This window comes from Mastacembelus armatus, chromosome 7 (assembly GCF_900324485.2).
Source record: "Mastacembelus armatus chromosome 7, fMasArm1.2, whole genome shotgun sequence".
Lineage (NCBI taxonomy): Eukaryota > Metazoa > Chordata > Actinopteri > Synbranchiformes > Mastacembelidae > Mastacembelus > Mastacembelus armatus.
The window spans coordinates 23,074,483-23,097,684 of NC_046639.1; the positions used below are offsets into that span (position 1 = coordinate 23,074,483).

The 23,202-nt window shown below is 42.0% G+C and overlaps 2 protein-coding genes across 8 annotated transcripts; one reads left to right on the top strand and one right to left on the bottom strand.

Moving 5' to 3' along the window:
* The first annotated feature begins 137 nt into the window (after positions 1–137).
* Positions 138–11,148, top strand: brpf3b (bromodomain and PHD finger containing, 3b). 3 transcript variants are annotated; one of them, XM_026332530.1, is made up of 13 exons: positions 138–435; positions 1,977–3,535; positions 3,822–3,978; positions 4,171–4,302; positions 5,095–5,223; positions 5,745–6,057; positions 6,502–6,786; positions 7,487–8,077; positions 8,751–8,832; positions 8,921–9,009; positions 9,151–9,245; positions 9,378–9,532; positions 9,856–11,148. In XM_026332530.1, exons 2-13 carry the CDS (start codon positions 2,001–2,003, stop codon positions 10,037–10,039), a joined length of 3,747 nt encoding a protein of 1,248 aa, XP_026188315.1. In that variant the 5' UTR covers positions 138–435; positions 1,977–2,000; the 3' UTR covers positions 10,040–11,148. The 3 variants fall into 3 exon arrangements, with proteins under 3 accessions (XP_026188315.1, XP_026188317.1, XP_026188316.1); XM_026332532.1 differs by having other exon boundaries at positions 8,924–9,009; XM_026332531.1 differs by having other exon boundaries at positions 7,490–8,077.
* nr1h5 (nuclear receptor subfamily 1, group H, member 5) lies at positions 6,563–22,448 on the bottom strand. 5 transcript variants are annotated; one of them, XM_026332534.1, is made up of 11 exons: positions 19,136–19,724; positions 15,060–15,455; positions 14,817–14,957; positions 14,544–14,668; positions 13,306–13,404; positions 13,124–13,220; positions 12,571–12,687; positions 12,386–12,475; positions 12,164–12,277; positions 11,603–11,848; positions 6,563–6,698 (listed from the first exon to the last, which is right to left on the bottom strand). In XM_026332534.1, the coding sequence occupies exons 1-10, from the start codon at positions 19,230–19,232 to the stop codon at positions 11,646–11,648; spliced, it is 1,479 nt and encodes a 492-aa protein (XP_026188319.1). In that variant the 5' UTR covers positions 19,233–19,724; the 3' UTR covers positions 6,563–6,698; positions 11,603–11,645. The 5 variants fall into 5 exon arrangements, with proteins under 5 accessions (XP_026188319.1, XP_026188318.1, XP_026188323.1 ...); XM_026332533.1 differs by lacking the exon at positions 6,563–6,698 and adding an exon at positions 9,895–10,033; XM_026332538.2 differs by lacking the exon at positions 6,563–6,698 and adding an exon at positions 22,188–22,448 and having other exon boundaries at positions 10,466–11,848; positions 19,136–19,271.
* Positions 22,449–23,202: the final 754 nt, after the last annotated feature.

Consider the following 23,202-nt stretch of genomic DNA (forward strand, 5'->3'; position numbering starts at 1 on the left):
ATGTGATATTAAATTCTGTCTCATGTTACGTGTAAATTACTTTAAGATGAATTCACGATGAAACGCTTACACCAGTAACAATGGCTTTATTTTGAAAGCTGCATCCGGAAGTCATGTGTCGTTACTTTGGCTAATATCGGTTTGGCTCCAAATGCCTAGCCAGCTAGCCGAAGGAGGCTAGTGTTTCTTCTCACAAAATTAGGTGGACAGTACGCTCTTTCTCAGTTTGTTAATGCAGGCGTATCGCTCCTGCTGTCTGTGAGCCCTTGGGGGTGACTGCGTGCGTCGCAAACGACGCGTTGTGAAGAAACAGAGGCGGAATAAAACAGCGGAATATACCGGCTGTATCAGTAAAGTGTAGCTGTGGCTAACAGTTGTTAGCTGTTAGCTTCAGCCCGCAGGTTGTCGAGCGACTTCAGCCAGTTACCATTATAGGTAAGGTGGCTTATGTCTGCTAACTACTGTTGATTTATTTCAGAGCACATGAAGGCTTTTAACTACACTTTAAGTAGCGGCAGTTTAACAATTTTTAAAGGTTGTCAACGTTTAAAAAATAACAAACCAGCTATCGTTAGTAGCTACTGCCAGTCTATTAAAGTTAGCAGGCTAACTTAGCTAGCGGATAACGTTTACTTGTCTCAGTACTTTGATGTTATACCGGAATACTGATCTGTCTCACCCAGACTTTACTAAATGGTTCGTATTTACAACACAGCAACTAATATCCTACTGTAGAAAAGCTTTTTACACTGTTTAAAAACTGTAAACATGGCTGACATTTTACTCGAAATAAGGACATTGATCTGTAGAGACCGAGGCGTTCTTAGATCTCATTGGCTGTGGGGTACATCAGTCAAATATTCCTGAAAGCTGATTGGATGTTTCCGATGTGTTGTTGCTTAGTCCCCATAGTAGTTGCCAACAGTTTCTGAGATAAAGTCGAGAATAATCTACAGACCTTTTTCTTTGTTTTATGTATTTTAACAGTGAAGAATAACCTCCAGCATGAAAGTTGTCTAGACTTCGTATACTGGCTTATGCATTAGCTACTGGAAGTTGTCAGTAGTTGACGAGTTCTGTAAATTGAGGTATGTGAAGGAATGTTTGTACTGCAGCTGGTACTGACCATAGACGTACTTAAGTCATACAAAGACATGCTCGCACTGTGTTTTACTGCAGTGTTATTAATATGCCACGACGTTCATGGCATATTTATCTCCTGTGGTCTTGGTTCTGTGGTGTTACAGCAACAGCATAAGGATTTTCTTGCTTCATAAATAGCACATAATAATTAAGAAGAAGAAGTACTTTATTAATCTCCAAGGGGAAATTCAATTATTACAGCAGTTATTCTCATTTAATTTTATTAAATTTAATATTATTTAAATTATATAATTAATTAACAGGTATGTAGAAAAGTAATATAATTAATCATGTAATATTACAAGAGGAAATGACCTTTTAAAGCCGCATATAATAATTATATTTAGAAAAGAACAAGTGCTGTGACTATGGGCAATGTCTTGAATGAAAATATCATTTAGAATATAGAAGTGCAGCATATATATATGGTCTGTAATCCACTCGTCCTGCATTGTTTGACTTCCTGGAAGAAAAATTGTTGGGGAAATACAGGAATTGTGCCTTTTCATCTGAGCCAGCTGGGCACGGTGTCTGTGTTTACATTGACTGGTATTCTGTAAAATGCTGATAAAACTAGGGTATGCCATCATAAATATTAAATATAACTGCATTCCTTTGGTTTCAGGTTTTGTTTAATGAAATGCTATTAACAGTACATTTAAAAACCCCTTGAAAATGTTGAATACAAAAAGTAATTTCAAATGGACTTCAAAGGTAAAATGATGGTATTCAATTGTTATTTTTATACAACTTTCAAAATATTTTTTTACTCTTATTCACAGTCTGACACTCTAGAATTTTCATATTGTTTTTGTTTCCTATTTTACCAAAAGGAGGGAACGTGTGATTGGTGGCCTATGAGGAAGCCACGTCGAAAGGGCCAAGTGGCCAAAGGAGGTGGAGTCGATGCCAGGAAAGCTAATGGGACAGTTGGCGGGCGTCGGGGTACCCGCCAGCGATCTCCATCCACTTATAACTTTAAGTCATCTCCAAGCAGAGAAACCTTGACCTATGCCCAGGCCCAGAAGGTGGTGGAGGTGGAACTGGATGGTAGGCTTCACCGTATTTCTATTTTAGAGTCCTTGGAGGTCATTACTGAAGATGAGATGATGGCTCAGGACATAAGTGAGTGTAACAGCAACAAGGAGAACAGTGAGCAGTCGTCACCTCTCACCGGCAGTGCCCAAACGGTTCACAAACCTGTAACGCTCCGAGGCCGCCGGAAAGACTCCAAATGTCCATCTATTAAGTCGCCACCACGTTCCAAGAACTGCCCCAATTCTCAACCACAAACACCTGAAAAGTTACTTACAACCCACGATCCTCATGTAAACCTTCCTGAGCCTAAATTTCGTGTGCTAGAGACTTTCACACCAGTTGAGGCACCCCCTCTGCCTACGGCATATTACCGTTACATTGAACGCTCAGCTGAGGAGCAGGAAGCTGAAGCAGAATATGACATGGATGAGGAAGATACTGCTTGGCTGGAGATGGTCAATGCTGACCGGACATCAGAGGGTTACTCAGCTGTCTTGCCAAACACCTTTGAGCTACTTGTGGACCGGTTGGAGGAGGAGGCGTACCGGGAAGCCCGTAGCCGTGCACCCTCTCAGAGCACTGTTGACGACGATGCCTTCTGCTGTGTGTGCCTGGATGATGAGTGCCTCAACAGCAATGTTATTCTTTTCTGTGACTCCTGCAACCTAGCTGTACACCAAGAATGTTATGGAGTTCCCTATATTCCTGAAGGCCAGTGGCTGTGCCGTTGTTGTCTTCAGTCCCCTCAGAAACCTGTTGACTGTGTTTTATGCCCAAACCGTGGTGGCGCCTTCAAGCAAACGAGTGATGGCCGCTGGGCACATGTGGTCTGTGCCATCTGGATCCCTGAAGTCTGCTTTGCCAACACAGTGTTTTTGGAACCAATTGAAGGGGTTAATAACATTCCCCCAGCACGCTGGAAACTTACCTGCTACCTGTGTAAGCAGAAGAGCTGTGGTGCATCAATTCAGTGCCACAAAGCCAATTGTTACACAGCGTTTCACGTCACATGTGCTCAGCGTGCTGGTCTCTTTATGAAGATTGATCCTGTGCGAGAGACTAATGTCAATGGAACTACATTCTCTGTTAAAAAGACAGCATTCTGTGAGGCCCATTCGCCACCAGGACAAGAAACCATCTCAGATGAGGAGAGTGAAGGGAGAGTTGTGGGCAGCAGAGGGAGGGCTAGTAGAGGACGAAGTGCCTATACAGAGGGTCCAACCACACCAAAAAAAGGCAGAAACTGTGATAATGATGCCAAGACAGGTAAAAAGAAAGGGAAGAAGAACACAGAGTCAACAGTTCGACAGACAGTTTCACCACAAGTGACAATACCTCAGATACCCACAAGCAGGTTAGATTTTGTCTTTTGTCCTTCTGTTGTTGTTCATCACAAAATCAAAATGAACCTTTCTTGCCAAACAGCTGATGTGTTTTTCATCAGATCTTCAATACACTAAGACCATCTGGTCAAAACTTCACTTATATATTTTTTTCATTAAAGCAGAATTTTGGTGATGTGGCATATTTGGCTATGCATGAGTGTAAAATTACAAGAAACAGTTGTCCAGTAAAAATGTCTGAGCTGATGTCCATCATGTTAACACTATGATGAACCTGCATCAATGTCTGTTGTACAGGCTGAATATCATCTGCAAAGGAATCCTCTTTCAGAGGAAAAACCAATTCATGCAGCGTCTGTATAGTTACTGGTTGCTGAAGCGTCACTCGAGAAGCGGTGTGCCGCTGGTCCGGCGCTTGCACTCTAACATCCAATCCCAAAGGAATACTGAACAGGTCAGGCCAGGAAACGGAACATCAGCCTTGCCACCCTGTGGCTGTTTTGTACATTTTGTGTTGTGTTATTCAGTATATCTATTTGGATGTTGTCACACCAAGCAATTCTGGAAATTCAGTGATTGTCTTTAGATACATCTCTGGCTCAGTGTTTATATTTAGTGGAGCACTAAAATGCGTTGTGCTTTCTAGCCTGAGGTGGATGAGAAGGTTTCTGCAGCTAGAGAAGCACTGAGATACTGGCAGAAACTTCGGCATGATCTTGAAAAAGCCAGGCTGCTGGTGGAGCTCATCCGCAAAAGGGAGAAACTCAAACGGGAACAGGTGAGAAACCAGGATAAGGACTAACTGCATTTTAAATTCTGACTTGAATTTGAACAGTGGATAGAATACAGTATTACAAGGCAGACATTTTGAAGGTCTAAAATACAGATGGTTGACAGATGAAAGGAAAAATCTGACTTGATAACCTTAATAAATATGTAAATTATGTGAATCACATGCTGTGCCCTTCACAGCCACCAGTTCTCAGCCCAGTTTAACACCTAAATGCAATTTGGTTTTTCATCCTTAGTAGAGTTCCAGAGTTGTAGAATATATGCCAAGATGCATTGAAGCTGTTCTGGGGGCACCAAATCTATGTTGGTTTTTCCTTTAATCTGTTTCCTTTGTATATGGAAACCACGTTATGTTTTTTTAATGTATTCTGTAATGTTTGGATGATCTCATTTTTTAATAACCTTTCATATAAAAAGGCAACTTAGCAGTATTACCATGAAGAAAACATACCTTTATTAACATTAAGGCTTTTAGGACTGGTAATTACACAATATACACTGGATAACCTGTGCTTTGTCCATGATGGTATCTGATCAGATTAGAATTTAGAATGATATTCTGGTTGTCTGTGGACATCATTGAAGATTTTCTCTGGTTATTGTATCAAGAAAAAAACAATTAAAGTGGTTAGTTACCATTACACTACTTTCCTAAAGTACAACTTCACACTGTTTCGATATGTTGTAACCTTTGACAGTCTGTAAAAACTTGCCTGAATTCTTTATGGTGATGGCCTTCACATGTACTGACATTACATGCTTACTGTAATAAATGCAGGTCAAAGTTCACCAGGCAGCTCTGGAGATGCAGTTGACCCCAGTGTTGGTGCTGCTTCGCTCCACTTTGGACCAGCTACAGGAGAAGGACACAGCCCAGATTTTTGCAGAGCCAGTTAACATCAAAGAGGTCAGAGCTTCCACTGTTACATTGGCACTGGATGTATGCACACAGGTTATAAATGGGTGGCAAAGTGGAAGTGCCTGCTGGTTCCTGAAGTGTTTTTCCCCATTGTGTACTCACATTTCAGATATTTCTTCTAATGACATGCTCTGTTACCACCCAGATAATGTAAATCCAGAGTTTTTTTATAGTGTGATTCATAACAAATGTCTTAACATACAGTACAAACACCAAGGAATAAGTAAAGAGAAATCAGAGTGATAGTAAACTCATAAGTGTTCAGTTGCTTTAGTTGAATTTAGCTTTAAGCAAATATGGCTCCAGCTGAGTCACATTAATATTGTCTGTAAGGAAAATCATTACTAGGTTAGATTAGATTCAACTTTGTCATTACGTGTTTCAGTACAAGGCAATGAGATATAGTAGATAGAGATGGAGACCTACAAGGTTTAACTCAAACTGCAAGGTTTACACCAAATAAACCTCATAAACCTGTCATTAACGTTGGGAGTTTTGTCTTGTCTCAGGTTCCTGACTACCTGGACTTCATCAGCCAGCCAATGGACTTTACCACTATGCGCACTAAGCTGGAGAGTCATGCCTACCGCTCAGTGGCTGACCTGGAGGCTGATTTCAACCTGATGGTGTCTAACTGCCTTCTCTACAATGCCAAGGACACAGTCTTCCATCGGGCGGCCCTGCGTCTTCAAGATTTAGGGGGTGCCATACTGCGTCATGCACAAAGACAAGCCACCAACACTGGTCTGGACCTGGACACTGGCATGCACTTCCCAGAGTCACCGCAGAAGAGAGACTTTTACAACTGTACTTGGGAGGACAGTAAGTCAAAGTAGTAGTACCCAAAAACAACTATATATTTTTGTATGTACTAAAATGCCACAACCACAATCTTGTCTGTTTTGAGTATCTTGGTCATATATAGAAACCAAAGTCCCATTTCTTTTAACAAAACTGGCAACACAGAGAAATGAGGTTATTTAGATCAGTTCATTCAGCAGATGAGCTATCAGTACTTGTCCTTTCTTTTCTGAGAGTAAAGCTGTTGTTTTGCAGTTGTACTGTTGTTTTGTCAGTTGTCTTATTTTCCAAAAGGACATTCCAGCTTTCCCCTTAAGGCAGGGAGAAGATAGATTTAAACAATGAATATAATCAGAAAATGTTAACCAATAGCAGCTTCATTTTAAAATTCTCAGTGTTAAAGTATATTTGTTGTACCTCCGTACATGCTAGCTTCATTGTTAAAACTCCTTCTGTCATGTCCAGTTGACAGCGTGCTCGATCCAGACAACCGGCTTCATATGACAGTGGAGGAACAGCTGAAGGAGCTGTTAGAAAAGCTGGACTTTGTCACTTCAATGCGATGTAGCGGTGCCCGAACTCGCCGTATCCGCCTGCTTCGGCGTGAGATCAATAACCTCCGCTACAGGCAGGACCACCGCCACAATCTTCACAATGGACACCTGAAGGAAGAGGACGAGGATGGCGATGATGAAGACGATGATGACAAAGACACCAAGGCAGATAATGGCCTTTCATCTTCAGACAAAGGTGGTTGATTAAAAAGGAAGTGACAACAGTATGAAATTCCAATGCATTTAAAAGCCACTGTTTTTAATGAGACCAGTTGTGAACATGAGCTAACAGAACATTGTCCTCAGGTAATTGAGCCAGGGTCCCCCCCACGCACCAACCCCAACCACCCCACTGTCTCCAGTCTAGTAAGTAGGGGCCCACAGAGTCTCGTTAGCCATGGTGGCCTCACAACTCCTCTCTCCCAGTGCACTCTATGTCCGCACCTCTTCTATACATCACCCTCATGGACTCACCACACTCATGGCCTCGTACAGTCATGCCATATCATCCCACTTATGACTCCAGGCTAGTCCAGTCAAGTCGTCCTGCCACCGAAGGGGAGGGCAGCAGAATATGTGTGATTTCTCTCAGTTGAGTCACAAAATACTGCCATGTTACCATGTTGCTGGTGTACAGTTGTGAGAGCAAAGTTTGTTTTTTTTTTTTGTTGTTTTTTTTTAATTCACTTGTCTTGATAAGGTCCATATCTACAGAATACCTGACCTCCCTTTGGACTGTGATCAGACTGTTAGAATTCAATGTAAATCATTATGAAGTGACCATTTTCCAGTGTGAATACTACACCACCACATCAAACTACATACTAAATGGGCATTCATTTCTAATAAATGCTGAGTGAAGTGGAATTAATTTTTTTTCTCCTCTCATCTTCCAGAAGACCTTAAATCGACTTCGCCCCCAACACTGGAACCTACAGGGCCGGCTCCTCCTCCACGACACGGGGACGCGCTTCTGGAGCCCCCCACCCTGCGGCCAATCACAGGGGAGCCCCTGTCCTGTAATTGGGCCTGCAAGCGCCTAAAGATGGACAGTGACCTCCCAGATAGTGCCTCAGAAAACATTAATTGCACTAAAGCACAGGAGCAACCTCCAAGTTTGCACAGTGAAGTGCAGGCCATGGCAAATGGCCTGCCAGACCTCAGCGCCCCCCCACGGCCCACCATTGGAGGAGTTGGACGAAGAACATCTGTGTTATTCAAGAAAGCTAAAAATGGAGCCAAGCTATTCAGAGACAGAGACAATCCTTTACCAAATGGAAAAGGGCTGCAGGATGAGAATACAAGCAACATCTCCACAGCTCCCAGTTCCACAACCAGCACCCCATCCTTGACCCCTTTGTCCACTCCATCCAAGACCCCACAGAAAACCCCAGGACCCCCCACTCTTCATCAACAATGGACACCCTGTCGAGACCTGTCCCCAGATAGCGAGCTGGAGAGGACACCAAATCATGCACTGGAAAGTGGTAAGCAGCTTCACTCAGTTACTAACATTTGATAATGTGTGTTTACCTGAAGTTCAAGATGCTCTGCTTTGGGTAGTGTTTTGGAGCTGAGCGCTCTTGGTGGGTGGTGCAGACTGCAGTATGCATATCTCTAGTGTTTTTTTTTTTTTTTTACAAGTAATGACAATGTCTGGGTTGTTAGAGTGCAGTTATGTTTTAGTTTGAGTAATGTGAAATTTAGACAAACAGTTCCCCCTTTTACTCATGCACCACCCCACCCTCATTACGTTTGATTACTGGGTGTTGATTTCTTTTGCACTGATTGTTGTAACTGAGGTAGGAGGAATGGCTGGGTGATATGGCCTAAAAAAAAAAAAAAATCCAATTTATGATTAAATTTTTTTTTTTTTTTTTTTCCCCCCCCCAGCAGGTGTGCTTGTGTTGCCAGGGTCTTATTCATTTCGTAGGGTGCAACATCTCTCCCACTCAGCAGCATGTTTGAGGTGCTGCAGTAAATTGGTCATACTGCTACCTTTGCTAGCAAGTATAGCAAGTCAAAGTAAACTACACATTCGAGTTAATCGATTAAAATCTGTTTATCACCCAGCTCTAGTAGGAGGGAATATGTCTGTTGATTAAGTAGTTTTGTTATATCTGCAGCAGTTGTTTTGAGATTTCTCTCATTTGCTTTCAGGACTGACCAATGGCTACAACAAACACAAGGATGGTGGGTCCAAGTCTGAGTACAGCCCTTGTCCAGTCCTCCACATGGAAATGTAAGACATGGGTTATCTGTTGTCCTTACTTGGTCTGGTTTTAGTAAAGACTGACTGTACACTGACAATACAACATGCTGTTTTACAGCAGCTCCCCACCCAAACGAAGTCTTGGGAAACCGGCTCTTTCCAAAGTTCCCTTTTTGGAGATAGTCAATGGAGACGCAGATTACACCGGTAGATTTTTTTGTTTGTTTTGTTGTTATAGTAACAAGAAAACATGAAAATGAATTTTCTCTGTTATTTGCATAGGCCTTCCACATAGGTGAGGATGCAAACCAATGATTTGTCCAACCAGCAAAGTCTCTTGTTTTGCAGGGACTGGCAGCCAAACATCTGAGGATGAGACAGAGCTGGAGCCTCTAGATCTGGTTTGGGCCAAGTGTCGGGGATATCCCTCCTATCCTGCTCTGGTAAGACCTTATTTCACCTAGAGTTACTGAAGCACAACCTAAAATGATCTGTCAACATTGAGTTCAGCTTTTTAATAGACAGTGCTAGGAACAAGCCAAGTATTCCTCTTGGACTGACTGTGTTTGTTTCAGATCATTGACCCAGAGATGCCAGAGGAGGGCCTGCTGCACAATGGGGTGCCCATCCCTGTTCCACCCAAAGATGTCCTCCATCTGGGGGACCAGAGGCAGGAGGAGACCAACGAGAAGCTCTACCTGGTACTTTTCTTTGACAACAAGCGGACATGGTGAGTTTGAAACATACTCAAATGTAACATAGTGCTCAGGCCCATCATCCTTAAAGCATGAACAACACTCAGCTTGTTCTACTGTCCAGTCCAGCCAACCAGCTGCTCTAAAGAACAACAAAGAAGTTATTGCCCCAGTTTATTTGGGAAAAAAAGATTTTATTAGTAAAGAGTTATATCATACTATTTATTGTAGTTGTGTATGTTCAAAACAAACAAATCTATAGCACCCAGTAGTACAAACAAGACTAAAGCAGTGAAAATGGGAATCACCACTCATGTTCCAAGACTTTGACAGTATAAATCTCTGTTTGGTATTGTAGGCAGTGGCTCCCACGTGAAAAGGTGACACCTTTGGGTGTAGACGACACAGCAGACAAGCTGCGCTTAATGGAGGGCCGCAAGTCCAGCATCCGCAAGTCTGTCCAGGTAGCATACGACCGCGCCATGATTCACCAGAGCAGAGTCAGTCAAAGCCATGGCTTTGTGGCCTCGAACTACCTGTAGATGGCAACGGTGAGCCCTGTGTTTACTCAGTCAGCCACTATGCATTCATTTTGGTTGTGAAGCAGCAGGTGGGCCTACTGTGGTTTGAATTTGTGTTCACACTGTTGTCTGAGGAAGTTGCCATGGCAGCGCAGTCCTGGACTGTAGTTCATTAACAAACCACTAGTGTCTGGCACAGCGCTATAGCGGTTGCCTTCCTGTGACAATGTGGCACTCCAGGTGTGAATGAAATTACCTTTGGGTCCCATGTTGCTGTGGTCAGTGTTAATTCTCTATCCAGGGATCTGCTTAGACCACATGGATGTGTTGAGGCTGTTGGTCTAGATCAAATGTAAAAAATTTCCCCTATTTTGTATAATGCTACTGCCAAGGAATCAGACTGTCAGAAAAGAGATTAGACATATTTATAAGAACCACAGAAGACGATTGAATGGATCACTGCCATCTTTTATACAATAGCTTTTTACATTCTAATCTTTTACAGACACTTGTATATTATAAAGGCACACTTTCTGTATATATGTATGTGTATTATCAAATCCAATTTAATTTAATGTTGCTATTTTAAAATGCGTACTTCAATCAACCCTGAAGGGGCAACGTGAGGCTGTGTATATTTGTGGAGGTAAAGTAATCCCTGACTTGCTGCAGCGTACTGAGCTTGTCTTTGTGCTCTGTGCGTGTACATTTAGAGCAAACAGCACAATGAGCCGATCTTTATATTTGAATTCTCTTTTTGATACAGAGAGAAGTAATTTATTTATGGAAGACAGAACTATAGAAATAAAACTATATTGGTTAAAGGTGAAGATAAATTTTATTTAAAACAAACGGAGGGAGGTTTTAAATCCATGCAGCGAATATTTTAACAGATGAGTTCACATTTGGTTTGATGTTGGTGGTTTTGATTAAAACCACCAACATCGTCCACTGTTAACCCCCAGAAGATTTTATTTATTGTCAAGAGCCCTGTTTTAGCAAATGGAAAATACACCTTTTATAAGCTTGTACGATGTGCATATTTTACCTGCTCACCAAATATTTTCTCTGAAAACTATTTCCTCTTTTTGGGAAATACATCCTCATTAAAAACATCTTGTGAATCTTTACTTTAGTTTTGTGTTTTTTCTAACTCAACAGGAGGACCATTCTCATCCTAATATTTTATTATAATCTAAATGCTTTTTCTGACAGATGTCATTAGGCCAGGAGTTACTGAAGAATAAAACTGGAATAGTGAAGTTTTAGTTTTTACTGATATCCTCTGCTTAAAACAGTCTCCATTTTTGTTTTAACTACTATGTGTAAAATACTGTAAGCCTACATGTTAGCTGTATACAAGTATAAAAATACCTATAAATGTGTTTTTACTTCAAACTCCAGCAGTCCACAAACATTTCAGCCTCATTAGAAGCAAAAATTCAGTATTGTCTGCAGGACTGAAGGAAGTGACAGATTTGCCTTCAGAACCAACACTATCCACTCACAACTGGTGGGTAAACCTTCCATGTCCTAAGAGTTACTTTTTCTACAACAGTGCTTGTAAAATTTCTCAGTTCTTACAGTGAGAGTGGTGGTGTCCATCATTTCCGACATGTCCTTCCTGTCAGTGTCCAGGCTGCTGTCTGTTCAGGAGGAAGTAGTTGTGACGGAGGGTTCTGAGCTCTGTCAGTCTCCCTAACAGGCGGCCAAACCGCTGCGGCCCCCCTCGTGCAGCTCCAGCCTGGGCCCCACAGACCCTGGACAACAGGTCCAGGATCAGTTCTTGCATTTTCTCAACACAACTGGCTGCCTGCAGGGATGCCCGGTCTGTGGGAGGGACACAGGCAAGATGTATTTTTTTGTTTATATCATTTAACAAGTCATATAAACATTGACTGACATGTTCAACTTGCCTAAGAGCTTTTGTAAGGGAAAAGTCAAATGTGCTGTATTAGTGAAGTTGGACACTGTTATATAAAGTAGGAGAGCTAATTTAGACGACTTGAGAGACACAGTAAGTCAGATACACTATTTTTGTACTAACCCTGCAGCTCCACATTTGATTATTTCCAGCTGAAAAAAACATTTTCTTGTGTTGACTTCACCCTCAACAAACTAGGGAGAAAAGATTCATGTTCTGACCTGAGCAGAGCAGAGCTGTAGCAGTGAGCAGGGTGTATTCAGCCTCTGTCACCTGCAGAGTTTTCATGCTGTGGAAGAAGTTCAGCACTGGTCCAGATAGATCCTCACTGTTTCCTGTTCACACAAGGAAATTGGAAAAGTCTCATTCATTTTAAATGAAATACTGTACACGACCCCACCCCCCACCCTAATCTGTAAGACTGCAGATATTTCCATACTCACCTGAACTGACCAGTGTTCTACTGTTAAAGTTCTCCTTTGACTGAATATTTCTCCACCAGTTATGTGCTGACATACTGAAAAGCTGCAGGGCTGATAACAGAAAATGATTTAAAATGCAAGCATGAATAAAAAATGTGATTTTCTGAACTGCTCTGCATGCTTCTTCCTCTCATTGGTTAATTCACCTGGACTGGGGCTTGTCGGGTTATTGGTGAATTGCTGAGCTGAGAGCAGAAACATGACCTCCAGTGAAGAGACTGACAAGAGAGAGAGCTGGTCTGAAAAATCCAGCAGGTCAAAACCTGTGAAGTGAACATCACTGTTTGTTTTCATGTAGAGTGGTAGAATTAATTACAAGAACTGATGAAATTTGAATTAACATTTTTAAGAAGAGATTAAGACTGAATTCTTTCATTGCCATGATTTTGAGTCAGTCTGCTACAGTAAATATTCATTAGATTACCTAAGGTGTATTAATCCACTGCTGAAAATAGTCCCCAACAAATGTGCTATTTGCTAAGTAACATTATACAGTAACGGACAGTTTTTGAGCCTCAAAAAAATATTTGTGACGTCTAGAATTTGTGTCTGCAATAGAAACACATTGTACTGAGGACAACACAGCATAGGGAAGATCAGTATTATGAGTCAGACTAACACAGTGTTGGTTTTGGGTTTATTGTGGGATTTGTCTGTGGATGAAATAGATTTTGAGTCACATGTTTCTATCTATCTTACCTGGCACTGTCTTGGCAAACTGCAGGAGTTTTTGCAGAGTGGGTGATGTAACATCAGACAGACCCTCCCCCTCGTCTGTGGATGGCCCCTCAAAAAACTGCACAGACAAGAAATCATGAGGGCAACAGCAAAAATGTCCACGTGTTTATGGCAGTAAAAGATGTTTCCACACTATGACCCACTCTGTAATAGCTGCTGTCCTGTCCTCTGTACAGTCGATGGGCGTCCATCATCCTGTCCACAATGAATTTCTGGTCTCGGGTTAAACTGGCAGACAAAGCCTGGTGGAGATGAAGATGAGATGGCAGATAAAGGTGAATGTGACCACCTCTATATGTACGGGTAAAAAATTCACAAGTTATTTCCAAATCACCTAACCCTAACAGCCAATCACATAACTATCTGGACATCTATTTAATTTACCTGATTGACCCACCACCTCATCATCCTTTAAGCCAATATTCAGAGTGAACAATGACAACAAAGCTAATTTATCTAAGGCCATGCTAGAGACTGAATGTGGTTGTAGTTTGACACAGCTGTGCCTTAAGCTAAACATCACAAAGACAAACACGCCTACAGCAAGAATGCTAACATACCATCCATCCATCATCTATACCTGCTTATTCCTAAGCAGGCTAACATACCATTTTAGCATTAATTATTTGTTTTTGGACAAATTTTAAAGATGATTCTAGATTAAGATATTTCATCATTTATTTTCCACTTAAGGACATTTGTCTTGGGCTCTGCATTTCTGCATCACACTGATCTGCAAACATGTTTACAATCCTCAGTAACACACACAGAAGACCAAGTCAGTAAAACCAATCCAATGTATAAAACCAATGAAATAATATTGTAGTAATGTTGCACATTAAACATAAAACCAATAACTAAAATAATGCACGTGTTGATCCTGCTATAAAGTGCTTAGTGACCTTATACTGTTCCGCCATTACAGCCTCTAACTGCTGCTGCTCTTTCAAATCGTTCTGGATGATGGGACAAAGTAGTTCCTGTTATGGCTCAGTCTGCATGTGGTGACTCTAAACAGTCGGTCAACATGTCAATTTTGAATTCAGGCTGAAGGATGTGAAATGGGTCATTTGCTATTTTATGTTCCTCTGTCAACACAGATTTCACGGCGTCCTGTTCTCTTATGAAGTAAAATGAGTAGACGTGACAAGTTACCTGAATACTGGACTCCCTAAAACTGACTAATAAAAACATCAGTCTCTTGTCTACACTGTACAGTCTGAGCCTTCTTAAAACAGTGTGTTCAATATAAAGAGAGAAGACGGGTAAGAGAACTGCACCGTGTACAACAGGAGATTTGTAAGAGATAGGTGAGATATTTTAGTCTGGATGAGAAAGACAGACCAACCAACTACAGACAGTAAGTTTTGTTGTCCAGTACCTGTCCAGGTATCCTGCTGGTAGAGCTGACCCTCCTGCCGTCTGTGTTCTCCTCTTCGTCCTGTCCTCTGCCTTTACCGCCTTTCCTGAGTCGCTTAGATTGGCACTGCACCTCCGTCAGAAGACCTGGCCAGAAGACACACATGCATTTCCAGGCAGACAAGTCATTGCAGTAACATTTTTTAGGAGGTATTGATTACTGCCATCAGTCCTTTGATTTGATCACATTAAGTTATACATTGGACTTGGTGTGGTTGAATTAGCTGTCCCTTACACTCTGCCAGCATTCCCACGGCACGACACTTCCTCAGCCGGCAGTCTTGGCACTTTCTTCTCATATACATGTCCATCTCACAGCCACCACCACTCTTACAGTGGTAGACAGCCTTTTTAGTCACACTACGCCGGAAGAAACCTGCAGCAAAGAGAAAAGAAGAAACAGGTCAGGTTGAAACTAATAGCAAATAAGAAAGAAACAAGACTGGGTCCAAAGGCAGAGACAGCAGCTAAGAAATACCTTTGCATCCCTCACAGGTGAGAGCGTTGTAGTGATACCCTGATGCTTTATCTCCACACACCACACACAGCTCGTCCTGTCCTCTGATCTTCCCTCCCAACCCCACCCGTGACCTCCTCCCCAGAGGCAGTCCTACAGGTCTAAGCCCCTGATCCAGGCCTCCACAGTGGGGCTCAAGGCTGGGGTCACAGGGCGCCTCCAGGTAATGGGAGCTGTAGTGGTATGGAGGATGGCAGAGCTGTGAGGAGGAAGAGGAGGAGGGAGAAGAGGTGGAGGAGGGTGGAGGGCTGTAGAGAGAGAAGGGCAGGTTGGCTGGGCTGTACTGTTGTTGGCTATAAGGGAGCAGCTGGAGGTCAGGTTCCTGGAGGGGGTAGCCCAGAGGGTCGGCCAGCATATCTGAAACCAGAAAAGAACAGAAGTTTAGAGATCATCACTTTACAACATACACCACTTTACTGTTTTAACTCACTGTGTTCATGTGTGGGCGCTGACAAAAAAAAAAAAAAAAAGCCTGATTCATTCAGTTTTTAGAGTTAGAAAGCTGCACTGATATATCTAAGGAATTTAAAACATGTACTGCATCATCATCAGCATAATTCCTACTCATCTACTGACAAAATCAGGTAAATGAGGTACTTTAAATCATGAATCATAAGTCATCAATACATATTTTTAGACCTAACATTGAAAAACAACTGAGAACCTGAAGTGATGCTGCCCCACTGTTCATTCCATCAAGCTGCATTTATTACAAAATGATTATGGTGATGATCTCCACTCATTTTATACCCGTTTAAGTAACATTTGCTAGAAACAACAATGGCCAACTGCTGTAAAAATCAGGCTGTAGATCTGTGCTGCATTTTAAATATTTGCATTGTCAGTAAGAACATACGGGCTTAGGGCTGAGTGTCACACACACTGTGAGGACATAATGCATTCCTTAGACCCTAACTCTAACCATCACGACTAAATGCCCAACCCTCAAAAAAACCATTTGAAGTTGTGAGGACTGGCCAAAATGTCCTCACAAGAATGGTAGAGTAAAACGTGCCCACACAACCACAGAAAGATGTGTATACACACACACACACACACACACACACACACACACACAGACAGTATAACTACAGTATAAAATAGAGGAAGGAGACTGACTGCATTAGTGTAACAAATGTGAATGAACACAATTACGCAGTTGCAAGTCAAAGAGCGTCTCACAGGAATGCAGTCTTACGTGACTCGTGTGACTTCACTGCCTTTATGGCTCTTAGGGGATATAATAAAACAGAGAGGGACCTTGTGAACTTGTTTAGACTGCTGAAACAGGACGCAGCTGAGAGCTCCCAGTGCCAATTAGGATTTTTTGATCTCCGTTTCTGGACCCTTCATTTGGTCTGCAATGACCCTGCAGCATTGTGATGGCTTATGCAAGTCCTGTCCCTGGTGTGGGATCTGTTACCATTACAGGGAGAGCCTACACTACTGACAGGAGTCCCAGGACTGCTGAAGAAGAATAACACTATCAGTCTGATTATGTGCAAAATAAGAGTTGAAGAGCAATCAATCATTCTGATAGCTCTGTAGTGCTATTAAGGGCGCACTTCAGTGAGTTCGTAATTTGTTAAAGTCCTGGCCTGTCACACCAGATCCTACTCTGCACATAATGAAGCTTCATAGCAGTTCTTGGTTAGACCCTCCCCGTCTGATAAAACCCAGGTATTTTCTGTTAAAAAGTCACCAAGCCCAAGCTGAGATAACCTTGATGACCGCAGACAGATTAGTTAAATGGGCATACCACCCCCCCAAAGTCCCACACTCTGGCTCTGGGCCCATGGGGATAATCTCCTAAAGACTCTGGTCCTGCTTCCATCTTTCAACTTCCATCCTTTCCAACAGATTTCTAGAAAATACACTTCTCTTATTCCTGACCTTAAAGATTTTAAATTCTGTTTACTTTTTTTTGGTATCTTTAACAGTCACCAGTGCCGAGTGGGGAAGTGTGGTGATACGTGTTGTGGCTCTGCACTTCAACCATCAGACTAGTATAGTCGTCCTTCATGACTTTTAAAGGACAAACATTTCTCCCTCTTATTTTATCAAAGACACTGTCAGCTCTGCCCTCTGACTTAAAGAATTCAAAAATAATCTGGCAATACCTTTCATTCTAACCATTTTACCCCAAATCCTTTTTTTTTGTTTTCAAGATAATAAAGTACAGAGTCTTTCTACTTCTAACTAGGAGAAAAAGAGCTTTAAGCACTACTCTGTTGTGACCTTAAGGCAAAATGAAACCTAAACATAGCCCTGATGCAGCAGAGGTCCTTGTTACAGTGTGTGTGCCCGCTGTCACAATTTACCAGTTACAGTTCCCGTCATTCAGTCAGACAAACTGATGACAGAGACCGTAAATAAACAAAAACTGGCTAATCTGATCCTGCAGGATAAATACTTCTGATAACAGATGTAGGAAGCATCTTCTAATTTAACAGACTGACACCACTGTGCTCAGCAAGTAACAACAGAAGCATCAGCGTGAAGACGCTTTTCAACCCTCCCTGTGTCTTCCTTTTGTCTTCTCTCCCCTTATCTCTCCAGATGTTTCCTGTCTTTACCAGACCGTGGCGGCAGTGGTTGGAGGGGGGCGGCAGTGTCCGTGCTTTCTCGTTGTGTGACAGAGCTGTGGTTCGTACTGTTTGTAAACCATTTCAGTGCTGTCTAAACACTCCTCAGCCTCCCATCCATCCCACGCATGCTAGGGAGCCAAACAACACCAGCAAACCACCCCCCATAGCGCCCCATACAACCCATCAACAACCCCCCCTGGTCCTAAGAGCGAGGGGGGTGTGGGGGGCAATTTGTTGCTGAGACACGTCAATATAAATATCCTGCAATGCACGCTCAGCCTCTCTGCATGATGTGAATGCAGAGAGCCGGCTGAGCCTTCTCAATAACTATTCTGGCCATGTCATCAAGTTCTCAAAGACAGTAAATACATGCTTGGCATTCACCAACTGTGAGAGTGACAGATAAGGTCGTGTTGCACACCAAGTGCAATCACATCCTTGTTGTGTAACAGTTTAATTTATAAATAATCCACTTACTCGAAGAAAGCCTGAGTAACTGTTAAATACAAATGACAGGACAGTGTTCAACCTGCATCATCATGTTAGAGTAAAAACAATATAGTAGGAAAAAAACTACAGACTTACAGTTTTGATTCCTACCTCAAGTTTCCCAGTGTAACTAATATTAGTCATCACACGCTGTCAGTAACTCTGTAGCAGTGAAATCAGTTGGGCAAGGGTACAATATATTGTTTATGAATTCAACTTTCCATTTTTAAGAAGAATATATTACTTCTTCCCAAACGTACACACTTAGCATTGTATTGTTTTCATCAACATCAACAACCACATAGATGGCTTGGGTTGTATTTGTCCAGAGGAAAACTGTAAAGGTTCACTTTCTTAAAAATAAAAAAAAAAGAAATTGTGCCAGAAAACTATTCTGGATATTACAGTGTCCAGAGTTACAAAACACTGGTTCTGGAAACAGATGTTAATGCTGTAATTACCACAGATCACCTTCTTTTCTCTTCTAAATCCTGTTTGAGTGTCTTATATTGTGTTTCCCATGCAAAGCACCTTTAGGTGACTTGTTAAAGGGTGCTAGAAGAAATACATTTGCCTCGCCACTGTACTGGAGTGAAGGCAGATATCTACTGTATGTGGATATCTATCCAAACCAAAACCAACGTTATAGCAAGACACCATTTGTAGTTAGTAAGAAAATATTGTTTTTTAGTCCAGTACTTTTCAGACGACATAAGTCATGTCTGTCCTGTACTCAAATTCAACCAGCAGTTTAAATGTACTGGTATGGTAAAGGCTCATATAAGTCACCTCTCATGTTTGATCATTTCTTGTAGGCATCATTACATCTATAATCAGACAACTACCACAGCTTTTTTAGAGAAGAAAAAGAAACAGAGCAGAGGACATCGTGAAGGGATAAACAATAATAAAAAATGATGAAGGAGCAGAGAAGAGAAACAAATGTCATCGTGGACTCACCACAATACTGGAGCTGCTCTGTGGAGCAGTAACCATCCGAGGCAGAGAGGAAGCCTCCTGCTGAAAAGCTCATCTCCAACTCAGTCCACTCTCTCATCTGGACAGAAGATCTTCTCTCCAGCTACTAATACTGGATCTATCTTCACACACACACAAGCAGAGACATAAACACAGACAACTAATCAGAGGATTCACATATGAAGGATCTGGGAAATATGAAAACATTCTTCAATCCCCAGGATGCGAGCAGGTCTCTTAGCTGTCAGGGCTGACATCCCAGCCTATTTTTAAAAAGCAAAGAGGAAGAGTGCAGCTGAGACTCATGGTCTGTGGTGGGTGATGATGTGCTGGAGGAGGTCTTAACCGTCCCTGGGGAACAGACGAAAGGGAAAGCAGGGACACCCAGGAAGGACAGAGATGGGGCTGCGGTCCAAACAGCTGGACCTGGCTGCGACTTCACAGATCAGACCTTATTCCTCATGGGCAGAGTGAGGAATACTCAGCACTCTTAGTGTGTATGTGTGTGTTGAGATCTGGCCTTGATGGATCTATCCCAGCGTGCAACAGCTGCACTGGGCAAATAAGACATTCTAGCAATTTTTTACAAAAAAAAAAAACAAAACAAACAAAAAAAAAAAAAAACAACTGGTCAGTAAGAAAAGATTTTTTTTTTTCCATGAGACTTTCATCAACTGATTATTCTGAAGCTTCGAGTAGTTTTATCCAACCAGACAAACTACTAATGTTACTATATTACTCTATATTTAATTTGTGTGTGTGTGCGTGTTTGTCCTCTGAGCTTTAGGAGTGTGTTTACTCTGCCTTTTGTTTACCACTGTTCTGTTTGTGCTGCAGTTAATATTGGACTGCGGTTAGATTTAAGAGGCTCTGGGACCTGAGCCTCCCCCACAGACCAGGCCGGGGCAGACCGAAAGGAGTCAAGGCCTGAATCACCAAGAGGAGATAGAGGATGAACCTCAACACTGTAAATCTCTAACAGTTCTGTCTGACATGCAGCATGCTTACTGTGGATTAACAGCCCTCCACCCGACTGCATATCATTCTTTCCATTGGCTCATTATGAGAGCTGGGACTGGCTGGTGGACAGCAGATTGTGAGGGAAGCTGTAGCCTTCACTGGACTGATCACCATTGATCATGATGACAAATGAAACGGGAATTTGGCTGCTGGCTACACTGTCGTTTTTATTGAAGATGATGATCAAAGGGCAAATTGGTGCATGTGTGGTCACAGTTCATGATGACAAAACTGTATCAAGAAGAATTGTGCTTTAGGTGAAAGAACAAACCTCTAGAATGACCATACAGTTAAATCAACACCTCTTGAAAAGTCTAAACAAAAACTAATCATTATGACCTTCATGAAGGAAGGATGTCTGTTGTATTAGACCTCATTAACTTTAGCCAAGTGATCCTAATAAACAGTCAAACATGCACACAGTTACATTACTACCTTACTTCTGTTTAGAAGGATTTCAAAGCATTTTTGTTTAGCATATTAGGACACTAACATATGCTAATTAGCACTAAACACAAAGTACATGTGAAGCTGGTAATGAAATATTAGTTTTGCAGGTATTTGGTCATAAAACAAAGCACTGAAGAACTGAATGCATAAAATAAAAAGTTTTACAGAACTTATTTTTCAGAATAGCTGTCAAAAAAGGAAAAAAAGAAAATGACTGCATTGCATGAATATTGGAAAAATCACAACAAAAACTATCTGAAAGTCTAAAGGACAGTATCATCTGTTTAACATACAGCGTATCATAAGCAAACCAGGCATAAAACCACTGCTAGTAAAGATATAGAAAGTGTATTATTTCTAACAACAGTGTGTCACGTGACCCCATCCCATCAGCCATTCCTCTGGCTCTGACCTCTGGAAGTAGAACAGTGGGCAGGCAGCAGCATGGAGTGACACAAAACAATGGGGACCATGTCAGAGTGTGCAAATGTTACCATAGATCTTCTGGCAGTGTCACAATGTTGGACATGGGCCTGACTGCGAGGGCTCACCCCGGGGAAGATGAGTGTCACAAAAGAATGAGGAGAGAAGGGAGAAGGACAATTTCATATGAGCACTGTTAGGTCATACTCGGGAACATTTCCCGTTAGTGTTCTTTTGCACCACGATGGCTGAAAATGTGTGCATAAAAAAGAAAAGCAGTATGATGAGGTGAACACCAGAATAATGAAGCAAAGTTTGGCATTTCCACATAACACAAACCTAAACAAATTAAAAAATGAATAAATAAATCATTTTTCCCATGAGGTTCAGACCAAAGAAAACAAGTTAATGGCATGTTCAAACCTTAAAATTCATTAATCCTGCATCACTCACAGTACAAGCCTGAAGATAAACTCAGCACATCATCAATCGCACTCAGGACATTCTCTGCATGTAGCCTGCTCCGCTCTTTATCAGCGAGCTGCTGGCTGGTAGCTGCAGCTCGATAATGGCCTGGACTGTTTACTGATCTTTGCAGGAAACTGATGCTTGCAGGATTGTCAGTTAAGTCCATAGCTTATGTCTGAGCATATGTGAGTGAGTGCAGTTGGGGGGTATTTGGCTGTGATGAGGAGGAATGTAAATTGTCCACTGTTGGTTAGGTCTAATTAAAGCACTTGTTGGAAATGATTTACTCTGTCCTGCTGACGTGGTTGTGAGATTGGACTTTCAAACTACACCGCACATTTTCTTCTCTGTTCTTTTTATATAGAGGTCATGACTGCTGGATTTAATCAAATACATTGAAGTCATTATAAAAACAAAAAAAAACTGGATCCTGCTGGATCTAAGTGCAGCCTGGAAAAAGTAGTAGGACCTGTATTCTTAATCATCCGGGGTGAGCTGCCTGAAAATCACAGGCTATGGACAGCCATGCCTTACACTTGTAAGCAGTGAACAGCAGGCACAAGATTTTACAGGATTCGTCTCATCTGACATATTTTTCATATTTTCACATCTCACTGAAAAGCAGCTTTAAAGTGTCACATGTGTTAGCTACGAGTCAAGATTATGGACTCACCACTGATGAGCTTTCCTGCTGTATCAAGCCTCGGGTCTCTTCTCACTTTGCCCAACTCAAATTTTTGCAATGTTGATTGCAGTCCAGCCTCTATTATCTCTTTCCCCCTTGAACACACACACACACACACACACACACACAAAGTAAACAGAACCTTTCAAATGAGACAGTTGCTCTTGATGTGTGTTTTAGCTGAACATGAAAGACCCTGACCAAAGATCTTCTCGTTCTCTGACAGGACAGAAACTTGTCAGTGAAGAAAAAAGAAAAAAAAAATCCACAGATTTTAAAGGAATTAGTTGGGGTGGGCTCAAAACTGAAAACAATAGCAGTTAAACGTAATATGTGCTCACGTGTACATCACCACTGGGAAATTGCAAGTTACACAAAGTTACCATAAAATTTCCCAATATGGGACCTTTTAGTTGCACTAGGGATTTGAACTGGCAACCTCTGAATCACAAGCAACTCCCCCAAGCCCTCTGCTAGTAGAAACTGGAATAATCTCATTAAGACATTCCCAGTAAAATGTGTTTATAAACAGGCTCTTGTTCATCCCTGGTGATGGATGGATGCTCCCTATCACTGGCTCTTCCTGCTAACTCCCCAACCCGCTTGACAGTCTCTGCCACTGTTTCACAACCACACACTATAATACACCCCCCGTTACACATACATCTTACTGAACCCATTAATATTTTCTGTACTGACCTTGTTTCCTCAGTGGGTGGGCCCTTATTCTTTGGAGTGTATGTGATTGCATTATGTTTAACAGTGAGTGGGGGGGGGGGGTTAGGAAGGACAGGCCAGAGAGACAGGGGCCAGTGTGAATCTGCTAATGAAGAAAAACAACACGGCTGTCAAGGTCTCCCAGCAGCAGGTCAAACACAGTTCCTAGGGGTTGAGGTCAGCAAAGGGTCAAAGGTCAACATCAAGGCTAATACCAGATCTTGACCCATGTTGGTCTGCAAAACTGCGGGAGGTGAAGAGAGTAAACAGTCAGGGGGGGACAACT